Raw genomic sequence first — 26,176 nt, 5'->3', positions numbered from 1 at the left:
AACAACAATACTACAAAAGTGTTTTGCTTTCGATTTTTTATGAATGACCTTTGACTCCAATTTAAAAAAAAATTGCACCATATTTCATTTTTACGACCGGGAAAAATGGAATCTACACATTTTTTCCTTTTGAATGATATATAATATAGCCGTGTGTTAGATAGGTGCATTAAAAATATTTTTTAGGTCTGAATGTCACTCGCCTATAACAGTTAACTTTTACGTATTGTAAATTATAGGCATGGCGTCAAATAACAAAGAGTCGATGAAAGGTGAGTTACTTCGTAAATTAATGTTTATTTGAATAAAAAAAACATATAATCTTAATTTCTTTGTAAAATATATGGGAAATCATCTTTTTTTTGCGCAAATATTGATACATGCAAAAAAATATTTTAGTCATCAAGTTCAATTAAGTACCAAAATTAAGGATATAATATTGCTTTTTGTACAGTGCCAATACGGAAAATTGGCATATGGGCTAGTACTAGACGTTAACTTCCGGTTTCAATTTTTCTTATTTAACAGTTAATTTTTAACATATGTTTATGCATAAAATACATTTGTGTGTTCATATTTAGGATTATTTGGTTTTGCTCTAATATTGATTTGATCAGAAAGGATGTCAAGCAAACCCTTCGTGACGTCATTACTTAATATTTTCAAGAATCAATTCCATAACCGTAAAAAAATAAGAAATAATTCTTTCATGCCATGCTCTATGCTCATTTTAACATGAGTAGGCATTATATTTGTTAATATCTTAATACCGAGCGTTAGCGAGGTATTAAATGTTTACAAATATAATGCCTACCCATGTTAAAATGAGCATAGAGCATGGCATGATAGAATTATTTCGATTCTAATAGCAATATTTTGAAGTTTTGTTCTTCGAAGCGGACCTATAGTGACGCTCGAAATGTCGCCATTTTGATTTGATGAACAAAAACGTTTTAGAAAAATCAACAGTTTATCAATAAAAAAAAAGAACAGACACATTTAAACTTACTTTTAAAATGTTTTTATTTAATTTCCTAGCGAGCAACACCAACAAAAATGTCCATTTTGATCTCTGGCGTTGTTCAAAATTCATCTGACGTTGCAATTTCAATTGTGACGTCAATCACGTGCAGCCCATGTTCTATTCAAATTAGAACATGGCTTTGTACCTAAAGCTAAAGAAGAAAGTCATATTAGAATGTATTATAAGTAAGATCGAACAAAAATTGTTCCCATTTCCGATAATAAAATGTATCTGAGTAAGCTGACTAAAATACACAGAAAATTGATTATTTCCGACTCGGTTCATTATGAGGAAAACATGGTAAATGAATATAGATGTTTAAAAGTTTTTTTACCTATTAAAAAAATCAAAACTTGCTGTCTTTGTTTATAACTGCAATTACACATTTTATTTCTGTTTAGATTGGGTTTTTTTCTTCCGCTCTCAGATGACAAGTACTGACAAAATAGTAAAATATCTGGACACGAAACACTGTCATGTTAATTTACAAATCCGGTCCTTGGTAATCATAACTAGAGGCTCTAAAGAGCCTATGTCGCTCACCTTGGTCTATGTGAATATTAAACAAAGGACAGATGTATTCATGACAAAATTGTGTTTTGGTGATGGTGATGTGTTTGTACATCTTACTTTACTGAACATTCTTGCAAATAACAATTATCTCTATCTATAATGAACTTGGCCCAGTACTTTCAGTGGAAAATGTTAGTAAAAATTTACAAATTTTATGAAAATTGTTAAAAATTTGCTATAAAGGACAATAACTCCTTAGGGGGTCAATTGACCATTTTGGTCATGTTGACTTATTTTAAGGTATCACTTTGCTGTACATTATTGCTGTTTACAATTTATCTCTATCTATAATAATATTCAAAATAATAACCAAAAACGGCTAAATTTCCTTAAAATAACCAATTCAGGGGCAGCAACCTAACAACAGATTGTATGATCCATCTGAAAATTTCACAGCAGATAGATCTTCACCTTATAAACAATTTAACCTTGCCAGATTTATAAGCCAAAACTGCATTTTACCCCTATGTTCTATTTCAAGCTGTGTCAGCCATCTTGGTTGGATGGCTGGGTAATCGGACACATTTTTCAAACTAGATACCCGAAAGATGATTGTGGCCAAGTTTGGATTTATTTGGCCCAGTAGTTTCATAAGAAAAGATTTTTGTAAAAGATTACTAAGATTTACGAAAAATGGTTAAAAATTGACTATAAAGGGCAATAACTCCTAAAGGTGTCAACTGATCATTTTGGTCTTGCAGACTTTTTTGTAAATCTTACTTTGCTGAACATTAATGCTGTTTACAGTTTATCTCTATCTATTATAATATTCAAGATAATAACCAAAAAGAGCAAAATTTCCATAAAATTACCAATTCAGGGGCAGCAACCCAACAAGGAGTTGTCTGATTCATCTGAAAATTTAAGGGCAGATAGATCTTGACCTGATTAACAATTTTATCCCATGTCAGATTTGCTCTAAATGCTTTGGTTTTTGAGTTAAAGCCAAAAACTGCATTTTACCCCTATGTTCTTTTTTTAGCCATGGCGGCCATTTTGGATGGTTGGCTGGGTCACCGGACAAATTTTTTAAACTAGATACCCCAAAAATGATTGTAGCCAAGTTTGGTTTAATTTGGCCTAGTGGTTTCAGAGGAGAAGATTTTTGTAAAAGATAACGACGGACGACGGACGCCAAGTGATGAGAAAAGCTCACTTGGCCCTTTGGGACAGGTGAGCTAAAAAGGTCAATTTGTATCTATCTTCCTTTTTCTAAAATATTTTGTGTGCTTTTACTTGGATGTTAAATTTCAATATTTTGATACATATATTAAATTAATATTCTATTAATATTTAGCATCTATTGGCGGTTTTTTTTCAGGTGACGAAAGACGATATCCAATCACGAAAGAAACTGAGGTAAAAGTTGATTGATAATTGTCGTTGACATTTAGACTAATTTTATTTTCACCATTTTAAATCACGCTAGTCCTAACAAGACAACAAGAAAATTTATTGTTGCTGCATACACATGAATCGTTCACACGATGGAAGTGAACATCACTACATGTGTCATGATGTTTTGTTGCCAACGTTCCCTAATTGTCGCGTATGATTATCTTAGCCGTATTTGGCACAACGTTTTGGAATTTTGGATCCTCACCACTGGGTCGATACCACTTTTGGTGGACGTTTCGTCCCCGAGAGTATCACCAGCCCAGTAGTCAACACTTCGGTGTTGACATGAATATCAATAATGCGGTCATTTTTATAAATGTCCTGTTTACAAAACTTTGAATTTTTCGAAAAACTAAGGATTTTCCCAGGCATAGCTTAACTTAGCCGTATTTGGCACAACGTTTTGGAAATTTGGATCCTCGATGCTTTACAACTTTGCACTTGTTTGGCTTTATAAATATTTTGATATGAGCGTCACTGATGGGTCTTGTGTAGACGAAACGCGCGTCTGACGTACTAAATTGTAGTCCTGGTACCTTTGATAACTATTTACACCACTGAATCGATGCCACTGCTGGCTGACGTTTCGTCCCCATGAGTATCACTAGCCAAGTAGTCAACACCTCGGTGTTGACATGAATATCTATAACGTGGTCATTTTTATAAATTTCCAAAACTTTGAATTTTTCGAAAAACTAAGGATTTTCCCAGGCATAGCTTAACTTAGCCGTATTTGGCACAAAGTTTTGGAAATTTGATCCTCGATGCTTTACAACTTTGCACTTGTTTGGCTTTATAAATATTTTGATATGAGCGTCACTGATGGGTCTTGTGTAGACGAAACACGCCTCTGACGTATTAAATTGTAGTCCTGGTACCTTTGATAACTATTTACACCACTGAATCGATGCCACTGCTGGCTGACGTTTCGTCCCCATGAGTATCACCAGCCAAGTAGTCAACACCTCGGTGTTGACATGAATATCTATAATGTGGTCATTTTTATAAATTTCCAAAACTTTGAATTTTTCGTCAAAAATCTGTGTCATTTCTTTTCATAAATATGCGTTCTTATAATGATGCCATGTCCTGTCCGATGTAAATTGTTTGTGTAATTCCTGTTTACAAAACTTTGAATTTTTCGAAAAACTGAGCATTTTCTTATTCCAGACATAGATTACCTAATCCGTATTTGGCACAACCTTTTGGAATTTTGGATCCACAATGCTCTTCAACTTTGTTCTTGTTTGGGTTTATAAATATTTTGATATGAGCGTCACTCATGAGTGTAGACTAAATGCGCGTCTTGCGTACTAAATTATAATCCTGGTACCTTTGATAACTATCTACTAAAGGTTTGTCAATTTTTTCCCGGATATTATATGTTTATGTATGTGTATGTTATTGATTCTTCTTTAGCAGGTTAATATAAAGTGAATCGGTGACACCAATTATTATTTCAAAATAACACTCATGTCTACCTTTTAATCGTAAATACGTTAATGCAGCATTTATAATTCGTCTTCTCGACATCTTTCTTTATACTGGTGTTTTTGTTTTTTTAATTTACAACTGGTATGCCGATGCTGATGAAGTAAAAAATGTTTCAATCTTGCTGGACATATATCTTGAATTTCAAATTTTTTATACCATTATAGACATATGTAGTAGTTTTTTCGCGACATCCAATACTCCTTGATAAGGCAAAAGTTCGTCTTTGTAAACAATGATTACGAAACTAAATAATTTCAAAGGACTCACTTATTATACTTACCAGATGGAAGACTTTTGACGGAACTGATATTATCGCTATTTTGTGCAGTTTTCCTTTGATCTTTTTGTGATTTTTCATATCACGCTTCTCGCTTGAGATGGAAAATTATCGCTTGAAACTAAGCAGACACGTGGCGTTGCTAACAAAATTGACATAGAAATTGACAACGTCGTCATAGGTAAAATAGCCATAAACAGATTATCATTGGTCATCTCAACTCGATTGCTTTTCTCACTTTCGCTGTACCAGCTCAAGTGAGAAAATCAATCTCGTTGAGATAATCAACGATAATCTATAATTATCGCTATTTTGTGCATTTTTTGCTTTATTCTTTTCCTGTGGAACTAAGGAGCCACGTGGCGTTGCTAATGAAATTGACATGAAATTGACACATCGTCATAGGTAAAATAACAATAAACAGATTATCATTGGTCATCTCAACTCGATTGCTTAACTCGCTTTCGCCAGGACCGGCTCAAGCGAGAAAATCAATCTCGTTGAGATAAACAATGATAATCTATAAATGCAAAAAATCAAACATAGAATAACAATCAACAAAAATCATGCTGCGTGTGTTACTAATCAAATCTGTTCAAATTTAACACGTGGAATATTGGTTACCGATAACTTTGTGTATGTGCAACACTAGGAGGTACGATGAAAACGCTGAAATGCAATGGTCACGCTGCAGCTCGAAGGACTTCACTAAAGTGTGATGGTCTATTTGACGCATGATGGCTAGTTCAAAATCTACAGATGTGCAATTTCATTAGATTGAGAATTATTTAGCAGGCAGTATATAAATTTAAATTCACAATAGCCAATGTCTGTTTTTAAGTTCAGTTGCTTACTAATGAAGAGATCGTCATCTAGACATAACAAAGTAAACATGTTACTTTTCTTTGTTTCTCTCGTGTGTTACTAGTTTATCCCTATCTACAAATTATCTCCGTTTCTCGTAGTTTTAAAATTTGTAAGCCCTTTATTAACTAAAAACCCTTGAAACTGCTTCTAACATAGTACAGATTGACTTCTGCATTGAACAATTTTGAAACGTTGTTTGTGTAGACCATCGCACTTCGGCGTAGCTGTCAACACGATAGCGTTATAATGCCATCATCGCTCTTCAGTGTTATCAAAATCTTACGTCTAGTGGGAAATATATCACATTTTGATTTGACTTTTTTTATTTATCTTTCTTTATTTCATGATTTTAAAAGTTTTTTTACCTATTAAAAAAATCAAAACTTGCTGTCTTTGTTTATAACTGCAATTACACATTTTATTTCTGTTTAGATTGGGTTTTTTTCTTCCGCTCTCAGATGACAAGTACTGACAAAAATAGTAAAATATCTGGACACGAAACACTGTCATGTTAATTTACAAATCCGGTCACTGGTAATCATAACTAGAGGCTCTAAAGAGCCTATGTCGCTCACCTTGGTCTATGTGAATATTAAACAAAGGACAGATGTATTCATGACAAAATTGTGTTTTGGTGATGGTGATGTGTTTGTACATCTTACTTTACTGAACATTCTTGCAAATAACAATTATCTCTATCTATAATGAACTTGGCCCAGTACTTTCAGTGGAAAATGTTAGTAAAAATTTACAAATTTTATGAAAATTGTTAAAAATTTGCTATAAAGGACAATAACTCCTTAGGGGGTCAATTGACCATTTTGGTCATGTTGACTTATTTTAAGGTATCCCTTTGCTGTACATTATTGCTGTTTACAATTTATCTCTATCTATAATAATATTCAAAATAATAACCAAAAACGGCTAAATTTCCTTAAAATAACCAATTCAGGGGCAGCAACCTAACAACAGATTGTATGATCCATCTGAAAATTTCACAGCAGATAGATCTTCACCTTATAAACAATTTAACCTTGCCAGATTTATAAGCCAAAACTGCATTTTACCCCTATGTTCTATTTCAAGCTGTGTCAGCCATCTTGGTTGGATGGCTGGGTAATCGGACACATTTTTCAAACTAGATACCCGAAAGATGATTGTGGCCAAGTTTGGATTTATTTGGCCCAGTAGTTTCATAAGAAAAGATTTTTGTAAAAGATTACTAAGATTTACGAAAAATGGTTAAAAATTGACTATAAAGGGCAATAACTCCTAAAGGTGTCAACTGACCATTTTGGTCTTGCAGACTTTTTTGTAAATCTTACTTTGCTGAACATTAATGCTGTTTACAGTTTATCTCTATCTATTATAATATTCAAGATAATAACCAAAAAGAGCAAAATTTCCATAAAATTACCAATTCAGGGGCAGCAACCCAACAAGGAGTTGTCTGATTCATCTGAAAATTTAAGGGCAGATAGATCTTGACCTGATTAACAATTTTATCCCATGTCAGATTTGCTCTAAATGCTTTGGTTTTTGAGTTAAAGCCAAAAACTGCATTTTACCCCTATGTTCTTTTTTTAGCCATGGCGGCCATTTTGGATGGTTGGCTGGGTCACCGGACACATTTTTTAAACTAGATACCCCAAAAATTATTGTAGCCAAGTTTGGTTTAATTTGGCCTAGTGGTTTCAGAGGAGAAGATTTTTGTAAAAGATAACGACGGACGACGGACGCCAAGTGATGAGAAAAGCTCACTTGGCCCTTTGGGACAGGTGAGCTAAAAAGGTCAATTTGTATCTATCTTCCTTCTTCTAAAATATTTTGTGTGCTTTTACTTGGATGTTAAATTTCAATATTTTGATACATATATTAAATTAATATTCTATTAATATTTAGCATCTATTGGCGGTTTTTTTTCAGGTGACGAAAGACGATATCCAATCACGAAAGAAACTGAGGTAAAAGTTGATTGATAATTGTCGTTGACATTTACACTAATTTTATTTTCACCATTTTAAATCACGCTAGTCCTAACAAGACAACAAGAAAATTTATTGTTGCTGCATACACATGAATCGTTCACACGATGGAAGTGAACATCACTACATGTGTCATGATGTTTTGTTGCCAACGTTCCCTAATTGTCGCGTATGATTATCTTAGCCGTATTTGGCACAACGTTTTGGAATTTTGGATCCTCACCACTGGGTCGATACCACTTTTGGTGGACGTTTCGTCCCCGAGAGTATCACCAGCCCAGTAGTCAACACTTCGGTGTTGACATGAATATCAATAATGCGGTCATTTTTATAAATGTCCTGTTTACAAAACTTTGAATTTTTCGAAAAACTAAGGATTTTCCCAGGCATAGCTTAACTTAGCCGTATTTGGCACAACGTTTTGGAAATTTGGATCCTCGATGCTTTACAACTTTGCACTTGTTTGGCTTTATAAATATTTTGATATGAGCGTCACTGATGGGTCTTGTGTAGACGAAACGCGCGTCTGACGTACTAAATTGTAGTCCTGGTACCTTTGATAACTATTTACACCACTGAATCGATGCCACTGCTGGCTGACGTTTCGTCCCCATGAGTATCACTAGCCAAGTAGTCAACACCTCGGTGTTGACATGAATATCTATAACGTGGTCATTTTTATAAATTTCCAAAACTTTGAATTTTTCGAAAAACTAAGGATTTTCCCAGGCATAGCTTAACTTAGCCGTATTTGGCACAAAGTTTTGGAAATTTGATCCTCGATGCTTTACAACTTTGCACTTGTTTGGCTTTATAAATATTTTGATATGAGCGTCACTGATGGGTCTTGTGTAGACGAAACACGCCTCTGACGTATTAAATTGTAGTCCTGGTACCTTTGATAACTATTTACACCACTGAATCGATGCCACTGCTGGCTGACGTTTCGTCCCCATGAGTATCACCAGCCAAGTAGTCAACACCTCGGTGTTGACATGAATATCTATAATGTGGTCATTTTTATAAATTTCCAAAACTTTGAATTTTTCGTCAAAAATCTGTGTCATTTCTTTTCATAAATATGCGTTCTTATAATGATGCCATGTCCTGTCCGATGTAAATTGTTTGTGTAATTCCTGTTTACAAAACTTTGAATTTTTCGAAAAACTGAGCATTTTCTTATTCCAGACATAGATTACCTAATCCGTATTTGGCACAACCTTTTGGAAGTTTGGATCCACAATGCTCTTCAACTTTGTTCTTGTTTGGGTTTATAAATATTTTGATATGAGCGTCACTCATGAGTGTAGACTAAATGCGCGTCTTGCGTACTAAATTATAATCCTGGTACCTTTGATAACTATCTACTAAAGGTTTGTCAATTTTTTCCCGGATATTATATGTTTATGTATGTGTATGTTATTGATTCTTCTTTAGCAGGTTAATATAAAGTGAATCGGTGACACCAATTATTATTTCAAAATAACACTCATGTCTACCTTTTAATCGTAAATACGTTAATGCAGCATTTATAATTCGTCTTCTCGACATCTTTCTTTATACTGGTGTTTTTGTTTTTTTAATTTACAACTGGTATGCCGATGCTGATGAAGTAAAAAATGTTTCAATCTTGCTGGACATATATCTTGAATTTCAAATTTTTTATACCATTATAGACATATGTAGTAGTTTTTTCGCGACATCCAATACTCCTTGATAAGGCAAAAGTTCGTCTTTGTAAACAATGATTACGAAACTAAATAATTTCAAAGGACTCACTTATTAGAGGTTTCCAGATTTGCTACGTATCAGGTACGGTTGGTACGTAACACAACCGTTGGTGCTGTTTGGGAGGTTTCATTTAATGCATGAGATTATTGTATGTATCATGATGAAAAAAGAGAACCAAAATTGCATATCAGTGATAAAAACCTTAATCTTTCATTTTATTACGATTTCACTGCTTCTAGAAAACCTTGCACGTGATTTTATACGATAAAATCTATTTTGTTCACAAGAGAATGAATCAAACAGTCCTTACTGGAACTGAGTTGCCTTGACCTTTATTTTTTGAATATAGATTGAGATTTGCGTTTCTGTATCATGGCTATGTTTTTGTTTTCTGTATATTAAGAAAAGGATTAGAATAAAGAATGTTTTCTAATACTTAAATATAAATTGGAATAATTAGAAATTACTCATTAATAATATCTTACTAGTACCTTACTGGTGTCGTTAATGACTACATAGACGGACCCAGGGGGAGGGGGGCTTAGGGCCCGCTCCCCCTTTTCGTGGCAAAAATTTGGTTGATTATATAGGGAATCACTGAAGCATGAATGGACCCCCCCCCCCTTTTATGAAAAGTTCTGGATGCGTCACTAAACTAGTACACGTGTTAATGGCAAAATTAAGTTCAAAATTGTGTTGATTTCTCATTAAAATAAATTTTTATTAATTAAGCTATCTTTTAGATCATTGGAGAATCATTTTTTCATAAAACGCAACACACATTATAAAACTATCGGTCTATCTTTTTCCTTATATTTTGTCACTTATTAATTACTTAAAATGAATATAAATTTTATGACACTAACGAAAACCATTTTTTGAGTCGAAATATTTATCATCACGATGTTACTTCATCGTGTTCGCTTATTATTATTATGTCACTAGATATTGTTATTACATTAATATTTGCAAATATTGTCGCGAGTAAAATTGTGTATTGCACGTGCCTGCGAGTAGTATAATATAATCTACGAGGGGTAATGTTAAACCAATATCCATCCTTTAATCTTCTGTCGTACAGCATTGCCAGAAAAACTTCATACAACACAGCGTATTTTGTTCACTGATAACGGTAATAATTTGACGCTATATTTACACTTAGTCTAATGCAATATGAATATGTCTTTCTAACTCTTCGTAATGTTCTACGGAAAATTCTATGTTGCTATAAAATGTCTTTTGCACCATTTACAACTGATTTATGGACTCAAATAAAATTAAGGATAATTTTCATCGGTTGGTGAATGTTTCTATGTAATTAATTCAGGTTTATATGTAATAGTATCATGAATACGATATTACTTAAATAGTCCAGTCAAACTAAGATTTAACCTCAAACTAATTGCAACAGAAAATGTTTTAGTTCTAATCTATAGTATTATGCCTTTTATATACACAGAAAAAAGTCCCATATAATCTAACGTGAGGAAAACTCAAAATCAGCATTTTAAATTTCCTATGGAAATTAACATTGGGAGGGGAGATGACTCTTGCAAAAATTAGTCTTTTTGGGTCAGTTTTTTGTTGTTTTTCTTTAAATTTATGTATAATATGATACTTTGATGGGGTTATAAGTTTGTATTTGACTAAATTGTATAATCTTCTGCTCATGAAATGTACAAAACCGAAATGTTATGGGTAGTTAAATTTTTTTCATGAATTTTTCATTAAAGAAATTGCAAATTTGAAGCTTTGTAACCATTTTGAAAAAATAATGTGAAAATTTGGTATTGTTTATATCTGTATATTATATATTTTCAGCAACTTACTTATCTAAAGAAACTTTAAACCACAAAAAGAAGAATACATGCTTAATTATTTTTATTAAATTTGAGATTCTTTACCTTGACATGTTAAAAATTTCAATAAATGGTCAACTTATAAATTACGAAATCTAGAGTATAGCTTGATAAAATATATGAAAACACCTTTAGAGTTGTTTGTAATACTCTAAAGATTGCTAAAAAATCAAGAATCAATACATTCTGATAAATAGAAGCGGTAAAGTTATAATTTTGTATCAATTTTTATTGATATTTCTGCCTTTTTTGCAAGAGTTATTTCCCTTTTCAATGCAAATCTCCATAGGAATTTTAAATGGTGATTTTTTTAGTTTTCCTCAAGTTATATTTTATGGGACTTTTTTCTGTGTATATTTGGGGTATAATGCTAAAGATTAAAACTTTAAAATCTTCTGTTGCAATTACTTTCAGGTTAGGGTCAAATTTATGCTAGATTGACTGGACTAAAAATAGTTTAACTCCAGTTTTTCTGAGTTTTCTCTCTCGGCTTACTGCGAAAAAGATATATGAACAGTTGTGTTTTAAAAAAGGGCATGTTTCTAAAATTTAAAGAGCATATTGATTTTATGAGGGTATTTTTTATAAAGAAAAACTTCACCCAACGGTAAAGATAATTGTCCAAAAAGGAAGGATGCCAAGTAAATACGATATCAGCCATATCTCTATGCAATAATTGTTCCAATTGAAGATGTAAACGACCTTGTATTTTTTATAACTTCATTCCGGACGTCTATTTTTATTTTATCTTTATTCAATTCTTCAGGACATATATATATATATACAACAGATATATTACATATAACACAAAATTATCACAAGGCAATGTTATTTAAGTATAATGACATATGTAATCAGTACAGTAATTACAAATGAAACGTTTTGACACCTTCGGTTTCTTGTAACAGAATATTAATTTATAGAAAGTATGTCTCCCTGGACTTTTTTTAATCTTCAAACTATATCCCTTGACAAGTGTTTTTTTTATCTTTATTCTCTATATTCCTTGACAAGTGCTATTGACTTCCCGCGTACTACCTGAACAAAGATTTGGTTTTATATTAATTTCGTCATTTTTCATTTGTTATTAAGGTCAATTTATTTTGTTCAAATACATTTTATTTGATCATGTTTTCTAAAAACTAACCAAAATAATACAAAACTTTAACATTTTATAATGATACATAAAGTTATTACAAACAACATTTATAAAGTTTTAAATTTGTTTTGTAATTTAGCTTCTTTGTATCTATGTAGTTTCACGGGGAAATAACTCTTAACTATAAACCTTTCGTACCGACGGTTACTTGCAACGGTTGCTTGAAAGCATAATCGAGTGCACACACTATTGTTTCCTACGAATACAAGAAAAAAACACATGAAATAAGTCCCAAATTACAGCTAAAAATTCTCAAAACAATTCTGCATATGATTCCTAAAACATTTGTTGATATAAAGTGTATACATCAATAATTTTCAAAAGTTAAATGACGGCTCCCACTTCGTACTACGGTTGGTACGGTAGCAAATCTGGAAACCTCTATTATACTTACCAGATGGAAGACTTTTGACGGAACTGATATTATCGCTATTTTGTGCAGTTTTCCTTTGATCTTTTTGTGATTTTTCATATCACGCTTCTCGCTTGAGATGGAAAATTATCGCTTGAAACTAAGCAGACACGTGGCGTTGCTAACAAAATTGACATAGAAATTGACAACGTCGTCATAGGTAAAATAGCGATAAACAGATTATCATTGGTCATCTCAACTCGATTGCTTTTCTCACTTTCGCTGTACCAGCTCAAGTGAGAAAATCAATCTCGTTGAGATAATCAACGATAATCTATAATTATCGCTATTTTGTGCATTTTTTGCTTTATTCTTTTCCTGTGGAACTAAGGAGCCACGTGGCGTTGCTAATGAAATTGACATGAAATTGACACATCGTCATAGGTAAAATAACAATAAACAGATTATCATTGGTCATCTCAACTCGATTGCTTAACTCGCTTTCGCCAGGACCGGCTCAAGCGAGAAAATCAATCTCGTTGAGATAAACAATGATAATCTATAAATGCAAAAAATCAAACATAGAATAACAATCAACAAAAATCATGCTGCGTGTGTTACTAATCAAATCTGTTCAAATTTAACACGTGGAATATTGGTTACCGATAACTTTGTGTATGTGCAACACTAGGAGGTACGATGAAAACGCTGAAATGCAATGGTCACGCTGCAGCTCGAAGGACTTCACTGAAGTGTGATGGTCTATTTGACGCATGATGGCTAGTTCAAAATCTACAGATGTGCAATTTCATTAGATTGAGAATTATTTAGCAGGCAGTATATAAATTTAAATTCACAATAGCCAACGTCTGTTTTTAAGTTCAGTTGCTTACTAATGAAGAGATCGTCATCTAGACATAACAAAGTAAACATGTTACTTTTCTTTGTTTCTCTCGTGTGTTACTAGTTTATCCCTATCTACAAATTATCTCCGTTTCTCGTAGTTTTAAAATTTGTAAGCCCTTTATTAACTAAAAACCCTTGAAACTGCTTCTAACATAGTACAGATTGACTTCTGCATTGAACAATTTTGAAACGTTGTTTGTGTAGACCATCGCACTTCGGCGTAGCTGTCAACACGATAGCGTTATAATGCCATCATCGCTCTTCAGTGTTATCAAAATCTTACGTCTAGTGGGAAATATATCACATTTTGATTTGACTTTTTTTATTTATCTTTCTTTATTTCATGATTTTATTTTGTATACTTTAGGTCAGCACGTATGCCAATCTTCAGGAAATAAGGATTTTACTGGTTGGCAAAACAGGAAACGGGAAAAGTGCAACAGGCAATACTATTTTAGGTCAGAAATGGTTTTCCTCAAAATCTTCATCAAATTCAGTTACATCTGAAGCAACAATGGGGAAAATGAGATGGAAAGGAAAAGTCTATACAGTCGTAGATACCCCCGGATTATTTGACACTAAAATGACAGAAGATAGACTGAAATTAGAATTAGTCAGGTGTTTTAGTATGTTGTCACCTGGACCGCATGTCATTTTATATGTACTAAAAGCACAAAGGTATACAGAAGAAGAAATAAAGACTACTAATCAAGTCATGGATCTGTTGAAAGAAAGTCCCTACAGTCATATGGTCATATGCTTTACTAGGAAAGATGATTTAAAATTTGATGGAGTAACCGAAAACGAATTTTTGCAAGATTGTACTAGTCATCTAGGAAGATTGATAAGTCGGTGCAAAGGAAATGTATTATTTGTAAATAATCGTTACAAATTTATGTGACGTATATAATTTTTCTGACGTCAGACACTCAAATCAATCCATGTGTTCGTAGATAGTAGATGTTGTTGTGTCCTGTTAAATTGTTATACGATGATGACTGATGTTCCCATATTTTGACTATTTTATTGATTGTGACTGTTTATTTAACGCATCATGTAAATGTAACGGAATTTGATGAGACTGTTATTAAAGTGAGAGGGTTAGCGCTATAGAACCAGGTTTAATCCACCATTTTCTACATTTTAAAATGCCTGTACCAAGTCAGGAATATGACAGTTCTTGTCCATTCGTTTTTGATGCGTTTTGTTTTTTGATTTTGCCATGTGATTATGGACTTTCCAAATTGATTTTCCTCTGAGTTCAGTATTTTTGTGATTTTACTTTTTTTTTAACACAGCCAGGTGAAATCGATGATCAATGGGAACAAATAAATACTTTTATTGAAAAAATTCATAACCAAAATAATGGTTCTTATTACAGCAATGCTCTTTTTCAAGCAATACAGGAAACCCTAGAAAAGAGAAAAATGCTACCGACAAATACGGGGTCGCCACAACATGCACAAGTAGCAGTAGTAAATGAAACGCGTGCACTACTACAATGGAAAATTTCTGAGAATGACCCTTCAACATCAGGTCTTCAAAACGTGTTATTTGATCTTGCAAAATGGATTTGTGCTTCATTCATAAAAGTTTTTCGACCCTTACAAATTCCCATAGCAATAACCAAATATTTATGTTCGATATCATGAAAATGAAACAAGAAATAATGTAACTTAATATACACATACGTGAAATGTACAAAGGACTAGGTCCGGTAAGGACCGATTTTGGCCTCAAATTTCAGGTTCATCTGACAAAAGATTTTGACCACTTTTTAAACAATTAAATGTCTATTTTATTTGATTCTATTAGTTTATGTTAAAGATTTTTACTGATTTTGTCATAAAAAACGATCCAATGCAAGCTCAAATAGAAAAAATCTACAAAATATGCCGAAAAATGTCACTTTTCAGATGGTTTTTGTCAAAAATGAAATTGACCGCATCCGTATTCATCCTCAACCTTTATATTTGTTATGTATAATCATCAAATACAACTTACATTTTAATATGAAGGATGAACACGAATGCAGCCACTTTCGCTTTACACGAAAACCGTATAAAATTTAACTAAAATGCTAAAATTGTGAAGAGTTCAGTGATTTAGCATGACTTAATGGTGCTAGTACCCGATATATGTGCACTTTATCGCTATTATCTGTATTTTTCCTTTGATGTTTTTTTGTGATAATTTTCATATCACTCGTGTAGAGTGAGAATGAAAATTATCGCTAGTTTCTAAGGTCCTTAGCAACAGCGTATTAATCTAATTCATGCGCTAGAGTGTCGACCAATCAGAAAAGATTAGCCGGAACTATACAAAAAAATGTTGAAATGTCAACAACACAAGATGATTTCACGTTTTAATATATTACCGTGAATTTCGCCGTTAAATAATTTATTGGAAGGTAATAAAAGTAATCAAATCATGTTTTTAACAAATAAAAAATGTCCTTTTTTACATATTATGTCTATTTCAATTAGACAAATCATCGTAGGTCTGTCTGCATGTACATTTCTTCATGCATGTAAATTTCTTCGTCTGATTTGAAAATACATTATATATTCAACCGTTCACTTCATTTTGATACGTAGAAACACCAAATTACAGCTTATCAACACTTGAACAGTGAAAATGGTCTTTGCCATATTTGAACATGCCGGATGGTCAGATGAGACATCTTTTTTCAAATGAATGAATTACCTGAGCGACTACAAATTTATATCATATAAGCCTCCGCAAAAAAAATAGTACCACAAAAGAAAATGCATTATAATCGTATAAGATACGTTTTTTTACTGAAATTTGAATTAAGTGATATTCGAAAATACTCTACATAGGAATGTCTGCACCAATTTAGCAGTATGACAGCTGTTTTCGATTAGCTTAATGTTTTTGAGCTTTTGAATTTAAATAAAGGCAACAGTAGTATACCGCTGTTCAAACTCATGAATCCATGGACAAAAAACAAAACCGGGTTTACAAACTAAAACAGAGGTTAACGCATTAAATATAAGAGGAGAATAACGACACAACACTAAAATGTAACACACGGACCAAGCATCAGACAAAATCCCACGAGAATAACAAATATAACATCAACACCAAATACATGAAGTACCGTGACACGCCTTATCGCAATGTGAATTTACACTAAAAAATAAGAGAAAATAAACGACGCAACGTTAAAATGTAACACACACAGAAACGAACAATAATATAACAATGGCCATATTCCTGGCTTGGTACAGGACATTTTTAAAATGATAAAAATGATGGGTTGAACCTGGTTTTGTGGTATGTCAAACCTCGCACTTTAATGGCAATGTTAAATATAACATTGAAATGACAACATAATATACAGGACTACAATACAAATAAATAGGAGAACGTTACATTGAAATGACAACATAATATTACAGGACTACAATACAAATAAATAGGAGAACGTAGTAGACAAACAAACACATGATTAATAGATAACAAAAAACATCAGGTTTAAAACTTAATACGCCAACAACGCGCCTTGTCCACACAAGACTCACCAGTGACGCCCAGATATAAAAGATAGAAAGTGAAAAAAAAGTACAAAGTTGTACAGCACTGAAGATCAAAAGTTGAAAAAGGTTGTGTCAATACGTCTATGTTTTTAATGGGATAAGAACATCGTTATTATTTAGAACAATTAATGCTATTGCAAACAGTAAATTTTATCAAACGAATATAAAAGATATGCATAATGAATCTAAAGTATTAACTAATTGATTAACATTTGATATGGTATCTTTCGTATTGAATTTTTCATTCAGTTCTGGTTTTTTTTCTTTTTGTTTTTTTTTTAAATATTATACTTGTCAATATGCTTTCCTGATATAAAGCTCCTTCAAAATGCCAAGCACTTATTTAAACGCAAAAGGTTAATCAGGATGCTTGAAAGTTGAGTTAAGAAATTAAAATGTTACACAGGGCTTGTATAGTTTTATAGAAAATTGAACTACTGCTTTTCAAACGTGAGATGTTTTTTTTTCTGGGAATTCCCTGTTACATATAGATTGTAGTTTCCCAGCTCACAGCTTTTATGCTTAACATGCATTATTCAAGTGTTGAAGTAGGTTACCGCTAAACGGGTATTCTAGTACATGCTGAGAGACTTTGGTTCATTTGAATTAAACTCAAATTTGAAATAGGGTTGGAAAAAAAGGATCATTCTTATATACGTGTTGTTTTTCTAGTTATGTCGATTTGGAGTATAAAATGTATTTAAAAATCCTTTTAATTATTTTTAGTTTGATATGTTAATGCAGTTTTTATAATCATTGTTGTATATTCAATGAATATCCTTGTTAGCTTGTTAAATAAGAATTTTCAGCATTTTTGTTGAAGTAAAGATGCATAATAGCCTTTTATGATTACGTTGAATCTAGTTGATACTTTGCTATATTTTATTTTGTATGGTTGATGAAATACTACTTGTTCTGTGTGCGATAATTTACAATCTTAGCCATACCTATATCGCTGTGATTTACTTTTTTCTGATGATAACTACATAGAGATTAATACATTGCCTTTTCAATATTAGCCTGGGTATCATCCCGAGACCCCATATCAGCCCGAAACAGAGTGGAAAAGGCCATGTATTGATCGCATACTTCCGACAGTAGTTTTATGTAAGTCAAATAGACAAATGCAACTACTAAAACAGTCAAAAACTTCATAAAGAAGTTAAGTTATGAATCAAATATACTATAATTGTCTAACAACAGCATCACTACCTCCAAATATATGTATGGTAACATTTCCTATAGAGGCATTTTTAAACATTGAAATTTTGGAAGAGTTGTATGATCATTAGTTTTTCCAGATTTGTTGTATTAAAAAATGACTCATAATTGTCAATGGCATTTGTTAGAAAGTACTTTTAAATTAACTATGAACTATCCCCACAAAAGTTCACGTAAATTTTGACGTCGTCATAAAAAATATCTGACGTCACAATGAAAAAGTAAACAATTGATACCGGAAAACCGATAGTAACTTGCACGAGAAGCACTGTTATGGGTTTTTGCACGAGACGCCCCTAATATGGGTTATCAGACCGGGCTGATATGGGTTATCAGCCTGGGTGGGAAATTATGGCTTTTGTACTTCCGTTCGTTACACATATGCAAAAGCTATCATAGTAATGCTAAGTATATGATAAAAACAATTATATTTATCAATACTTGAACATGCAGCCATTTATGCCCGCGTCACACTGTCCCGATTTTAACGCCGATGACAACACGATTATGGAAATTTTCAAAATCGGCACTGATCGTATCCAGATCGGGCTATTCGTAGTGCCATATTTAACAATCTTTAAACGTCGGCCACTTTTTCTAGCCTTCGGGGACAACTTCGGGAAGGGTTTTTCATTTTTTAACATGTTAAAAAATCCCCGAAGGTGCGTCCGATGTTGAGGGTTCGTATCGAGTTCGTATCACCATCCTCACCATCGTAATGTCACCGGAAATGCATCTTTGAACTTCGTATTGCATTCGTGTTTCCATCGTCTACATCGGGCAGTTTTACAATAACGATGTCTATCCGAATGAATCACGAACCTACCCAAAGTTCTTACGATGGCAACACGACTTCGTGAAGTTCTCGTTAGCACGTCGTGTTGCCATCGAATATAGGTACGAAGACGACAAGATGGAACAACGACAGCAATAAATTCAGCTATATGTAAGTTAATTTTCGCGCTAAAATACATTTAATGTACCATGCGCGATATGCACTGGTCAGTCTAATACGACAGTTAAGAAAGACGGTTCACAAAACATGGAGCTCATATCATAGGATTCTATGAGAACAAGAAAGACCTGCGTTGTTTCTATTATTCAAATGGAACAAGAAGAGCAGCTATTACAGGCTCAGGATTTACTTTTACAAGTAAAATATTAATTTTTGTCAATTTTTCATATCAAGTAAACGCGCCTCGTACACCAACACTGCAGGTACACGTATATAGGGAGACCAACCTTTTCTTCTTTATTCTGATTTTTTTATGTATCGTCTGAGTTGTTGTCACACTGATGTTTACTCCATAACCATTTGTTTTTCTATATGTCAAATTTTGCCGCATTGTTGCTACTTTCCCTGCATCCTTCCATTTGTTTATATTATTATGATATTCTTCTGGAAAGAGCTCTTTTTGAATAAAAGGGATCAACGAACCCATTACCTTACCTTTAAGATAGATCAGTAAACATGGGCATAATTATGAGTGATTATTAAGACTAGGGCACACATTTTACAGTTCGAACAATGCAATGCCGAGCATGGCATCCCCTTGTATGTACCATATTGGGGACAAATACGGACACTTTATTTATATATGACACATACAGAAAATGGTAAATTGAATATGCATATTTGATGCATAAACCTTTTTTTTTAGAAATCAGCCAAAACATTTAGTAACTGAAAATACCTTAAATATTGTCTTTCGAACCAGCAGGTAAAAAAAGGATCAACCAACTTCCTGTGTAATATGCTATTTCAAGGAGAAAAAACAAGTCCATCTGCATGACCTTGACCTTTGGCCTTGAACGTAAAAAATGTCAGATCATTACAAGGAGGAACAATATACCAAATGTGGTTGAAATCTTTTGAAGCATATTGTTTTCATAGTGTCCACAAGGGTGATATTGCCTTGTATTACAACTGCCACTATGACCTTGACCTTTAAAATTTAAAGTCAATAGCGCTTAAGATTTTCTTAACGAGTAACACCATACCAAGTTTTGAGCATTTGGTTCTGGAGTGTCCAGAACAATTTCATCTACACGCAACTTACATGTAGTAGGCGAGGGGATAATAAACTAAGTTTTATAGGAATTAGACAAAAAGATCGATTTCCCGCGATGCATGCATTGCACAAGATCATGTTTTTCTCTGGCTGTTTATGACGTCTTTACACTAAATCCATTGTATGTTGGATGTGTAAGGATTGATCGTTTAGTCTTAGAGGCATGCATTTTTATTAGTTTTTAGTGGCTTTGAACTAGCTGTCAGATAACTGCGTGTACTCTCAGATCTGTTCATAGTGTCTTTTTGTGTCGGAATGTATAAGTACCCGACCACGTCCACTTAGTTCGTTCTTATGTTGTACTGTTATACCACTGTCCCAGGTTAGGGGAGGGTTGGGATCCCACTAACATGTTTAACCCCGCCACATTATTTATGCACCTGTCCCAAGTCGGGAGCCTGTGTTTCAGGGGTTGTCGTTTGTTCATGTGTTACATACTTGTTTTTCGTTCATTTCATTTTTTACATAAATGAGGCCGTTAGTTTTCTCGTTTGAATTATTTTACATTGTTTTATCGGGCCCTTTAATAGCTGACTATGCTGTATGCAATTTGCTCATAGTTGAAGGCCGTACGGTGACCTATAGTTGTCGATGTTTGTGTCATGTTGGTCTTTTGTGGATAGTTGTCTCATTGGCAATCATACCACATCTTCTTTTTTATATTGTACAGAAACGATATGTTGTCGAAATTCTGTTCTTATCATAAAAAAAAATCAAAACAGGTAGAACGCATTTTTAGATCGTTTGTATACTTGTAATATGGACATACATTTATTTAACCTTTATTTATCTTGTTTAAAACGCATGATGCCTTCGGCATATGATTCAAATGCATCATAAGCTGTACACGACGTCTTTTATACATCGTATGGCCATCGCGCCATCATCGTAATCCGTTGTGTAGCCTTCGTGATCCATCGTGTAGGCTTCGGCTGAGATATGAAGCTTAAATACCCGTCTTCGGTTAATCTTCGTATGTCTATCTTTTGCTATCGTATATAATTTCGGCACCATCGTATGGACTTCGTTATTTATCGTACTTGCTTCGGTCACTTTTTGGTATGTTAACGAGATTGGGACCAACTTCGTACGAACTTACAATTTCCGCATTCGGGTGTCCATCGTATATCAAAGTCGGGACAGTGTGACGCGGGCATTACCGATATGTAATTGGAAATAGTTGGTAATTGAAATTGCTCTGTCTTTGAATGATGAGAATATTAGAGATTGCACAGGCACAGCATAGTTGTGTATATAAATTTAAAAAAAAAACAAGTAAATTTCGTTCAATGAAATTGTACATAACAAAGACTAGTCAAATATCAAATGAACACATTCCTGGAGAATTTTTAAAGGATATAAAAATATAAACAAAAGAAATAGCGGAGTTAAAGTTAAAGTATTTCGAATTATTAATTTTGATTATCCTTATGAGATAAATATCATTTACAGAGGAAACACTTCACGACAAAAGCATAAAGACATCGACATATACACATTCAATCTCAAATAAAACACAGCTGCTGCACGAATATTTCGTCAAATTTTAAAGTTGGGTATAAATTCAACATTATAATTCAAACATTTGTGTTTAAGAAAATATTTATTTCATCACAACACTGTTGATAAATCTTAGTTTCAAATATATTGTGCAACTGCTCTTATATCATTTACATATGTTTTGCTCAAAGCGCCCATCATCAGTTAAACCAAACGAAACATAGTAATTTCACAGCGACCGGTACAATACAATTCTATTGGAAAGAAGTTCTTACCATGATTTCTGTCATATTTGTCTCCTTTGTCATCCAATGGTTGATTACTGCTGGCCATATCTGAAATAATTTAGAATATTGATGAATCAAACCAAACTGTTTGTTATCAATGTAATTCAAAACCTTAATCACATGTAAAGCCCATAAGAGGAACACAAACATGCAAGTTTTGTATAAAATATATGTTATTGGTACATAGAAGACAATTCACCAAAAGAACTGTCACAATTGATGCAATGGAAGCAATCGTACACTTACCAGTTTCTACTTATATTAAGATTATAATCTGTTTAATCAAATTGTGGTATATATTTACACATTGAACATCCATAACTTTCCATTGGTCCACGAAAGACTGTCAGATAAAATTAACAGCTCATGACAAGATTCCGATACAAATTACATCCTTGCTTATTGAATTTATAAAAAAAAATTGATAGAAAAAGATGTCTCGTTCTATAGACTTATGTGAAGAATCTTGAAATTGTAACCTTTTATAGTGCCTTATAAGTTCAAGCTAGGGTTGTGTCACTGATATAGATTCTAATTTATCGCATTTATAAGAAATATTAATAAATCGATTGATACTGTTGTTGCTTTACGTTTGCTTGATTATATGATTTATAAAGTAGCTAAAACCAGGAAAATGTCAGTGCGTATTATGTTGGTGCAGTAAATACTGATCTTATGATGCGTGGAATATTTGCAGCTAGACGTAAAGCTCCTTCATTTCAACCCTTTCAAAGTACGCATTCAACTTCAACTACTTGAAGTTCATTAAAACATTGACCTAATCCATCGCCACGGTTATGGTATTCACTTTGGTGTTGACATGAATATCAATAATATGGTCATTTTAAAAAATTTCCTGTTCACAAAACTTTGAATTTTTCGAAAAACTAAGGATTTTCTTATCGCAGGCATGGATAACCTTAGCCGTATTTAGCACAACTTTTTGGAATTTTGGATCCTCAATGCTCTTCAACTTTGTACATTGTACTTGTTTGGCCTTATGATTATTTGAATATGAGCGTCACTGATGAGTCTTATGTAGAGGAAACGCGCGTCTGGCGTACTAAATTTAAATCTTGGTACCTTTGATAACTATTATCATCGCTTACTATATAATTTGTCAGAAATGGAAAATCGCACATTTTCAACAGCTGAGGTCATTGAACCAGAACTTGATAATATTGGTTCTGGTAAAAAGTCAACGTCTTTTTAATTTTGACATTTTATTGTGTTCAATGTTGTTCTAAAATGGTTATGATAGCTTGAAAGCAAGTAAACCGTTACATTAAGACCGGATAGATTTCACATTTCTTCAAACAGATTTTTTTTTTTAACTTAAACGTTTTCTAAAGCTGTATGGGTGTACATTCTATAAAAGACCACATTTCAACTGTTCCGGAGATATTAGCCCTCACGTTCATATTTCTTGGATGTCAGAAACCAGTGTTTTCATAATAAATCTTCAAAATCTCTTGATTCAGCTTTTATTACTTTTTGGAAGATTTTTCAAATCAGTTTGCAAATAGCTCTTACAGTATGCTAGCTCAAAATGTGCATTAATGAATTTTATGAACACTTCATTTTTTTTATAAATAACAGGAAGACATTTAAATAAATTAACATATTGTGTAGTTTTTGTTTAATATTTATGATCATTCAGTATTTGGTAATGAGCATGTAAAAAAACCCTACTGCAGATAAACATTTCTACAATTTACGGTTTATGAACTCAACCATTGTTCATAATGATTTTTATTGAACGTTTATTTTTTTTTTCTAGTTACGTTGTTGTTTAAATTGGTATTTGATAAAATATCGAATAAAGATAACAAAACAATATACTTTTCTTTTTTGAAAATAACCTTTTTCCGAATTTTATACAACGCATATATTTGAATCATGAACTGTTCTCATGACAAACTATGTGACCACGGCGTGACAAGCTATAAATATGTGATAACGCTATCTGTATTGGCAAACTTTCATAACATATATTGACCATTATCTATTTCGAAAATGAAAGTACCGTGTTTATGAAAATATATCTTAGTGCTTTGGTTATATCTTTAAAATAGAAAACGGAAATGGGGAATGTGTCAAGAAGACAGCGCCATTTGACCAAAGAGCAACCTTCATCTTTTACTTCGTTCAGAATCGTTATGATATAGTCTTACCGCGAATCTGTTTAACGTAATTTTTTGGTTATGCTTTGCTAGTTTTTATTTGACAGACTTTTTATTTTAGTAATAAATCCCTAAAAATAGATTTTAATGTTATATAGTGTTTTTTATGCTATTATAATTTCAAACTGTCACCACTCCAAAACTGTATAATGTGACTTATCATACTTGTAACAAAAATGTAAAAAGGCGAAGAAAAAAAAGGTCGCGTTTATTTATTTTTTTTTAATTTTCTCTTGAAACTTGGACACAATTTTTTTCTCATACTCTTAAAAAAAGACATTTTCATTTTAGAATACAATTTTGGATCGTAGAAAATGCTGCAAATGCCTATTGCTTTTCATAATACACTTAGCAAATACGCAAAATCGTCAGAAAACGGCGAGTGTGACATTTCAACGGATTTAATCAAATGAACTATTTAGGACAAAATCTAAACCAAACGTACTAATTAAAGACATATAACGTTATATATTTATTGTATAATTATGACACAGGAAGGGTGGATATGTCAATTGTAATTTTGATTCCGCAACATTCGTTTGAATTTTAAAGAGCTCTTTAAATATGCGAGATTTGGGTTTTGTGACAGAAATACAAATTTCAAAAAATCAATAATTCTGCCACGATCTTTTGAAATATTGGGAAAAAACTTTTTATTTTTTATTCTTGTCATATACGAAATAAAATGATATATCATTTTCGAAATAATCAATTTGATTTACTTTTCAAAATCAATCGTAACTTCTGCCCTATCCATATTTTACTTTTGTCGGCTTGGCTACAAAACAAAGTGAACTTTTCGTCCTGGTCAGACGCTTCCAGATAACGATGACGTCGTAAATAAAACATACAAAACTAACACCAAAGACTGCCCTTGCTAGGAGTACAACTTCATCTAAATAAGTTTTAAAAAAGAATAACTGCAAAGCAACGCTGAACATATGTCCCTGTGTTACTTGTCTACACGTTCAAAATCTGTGTTATTATAGTCCAGTCAATCTAGCATAAATTTTACCCTTACCCGTAAGTAATTGCAACAAAGATTTTTAAGTTTTACTCTTGATCAATATACCCCAAATACACACAGAAAAAAGTCCCATAAAATCTAACTTGAGGAAAACTTAAAAAAATCACCATTTAAATTTCCTATGGGGATTTACATTGAAAAGGGAGATAACTCTTGCAAACAAAACAGAAATATCAATAAGAGTTGATACAAATTGTAACTTCACCGCTTCTATTAATCAGAATAAATTGATTCTTGATTTTTTAGCGGTCTTTAGATTATAACAAACAACTCTAAAGGTGTTTTCATATATTTTTTCAAGCTATAATCTAGATTTCGTAATTCATTAGTTAACCATTTATTGAATTTTTCAACATGTGTCAAAGAATCTCAAATTTTTTGAAAAAAATAATTAAGCGTGTATTATTCTTTTACATTGCTTTGTGGTTTAAAGTTTCTTTAGATAAGTAAGTTGCTGAAAAAATATAATATACACATATAAACAATACCAAATTTTCACTTTTTTTTAAAATATGGTTTCAAAGCTTCAAATTTGCAATTTGTTCAATGAAAAATGCACGAAAAAAAATAATCTACTCTTGACAATTGGGTTTTGTACATACCATGAGAAGTAGGTTATATAATTTAGTGAAATACACACTTATAGCCCCATCAAAGTATCATACTTTACATAAATTGCAAGAAAAAACAACCAAAAC

At 32.7% G+C, this 26,176-nt stretch overlaps 1 protein-coding gene across 1 annotated transcript in view; it reads left to right on the top strand.

Annotated features, from left to right (window-relative positions):
- The first annotated feature begins 241 nt into the window (after positions 1 to 241).
- LOC134717703 (GTPase IMAP family member 8-like) overlaps positions 242 to 26,176 on the top strand; it is a 53,067-nt gene continuing 27,132 nt past the window's right edge. The window contains exons 1-3 of the mRNA XM_063580196.1: positions 242 to 272; positions 7,560 to 7,597; positions 13,993 to 14,509. Coding sequence (XP_063436266.1) covers positions 242 to 272; positions 7,560 to 7,597; positions 13,993 to 14,509 — 586 coding nt within the window. The remainder of the gene's footprint in view (positions 273 to 7,559; positions 7,598 to 13,992; positions 14,510 to 26,176) is intronic.

The sequence above is a fragment of the Mytilus trossulus genome, chromosome 5 (assembly GCF_036588685.1).
Source record: "Mytilus trossulus isolate FHL-02 chromosome 5, PNRI_Mtr1.1.1.hap1, whole genome shotgun sequence".
NCBI lineage: Eukaryota > Metazoa > Mollusca > Bivalvia > Mytilida > Mytilidae > Mytilus > Mytilus trossulus.
This window is presented reverse-complemented; position numbering and strand designations above follow the sequence as displayed.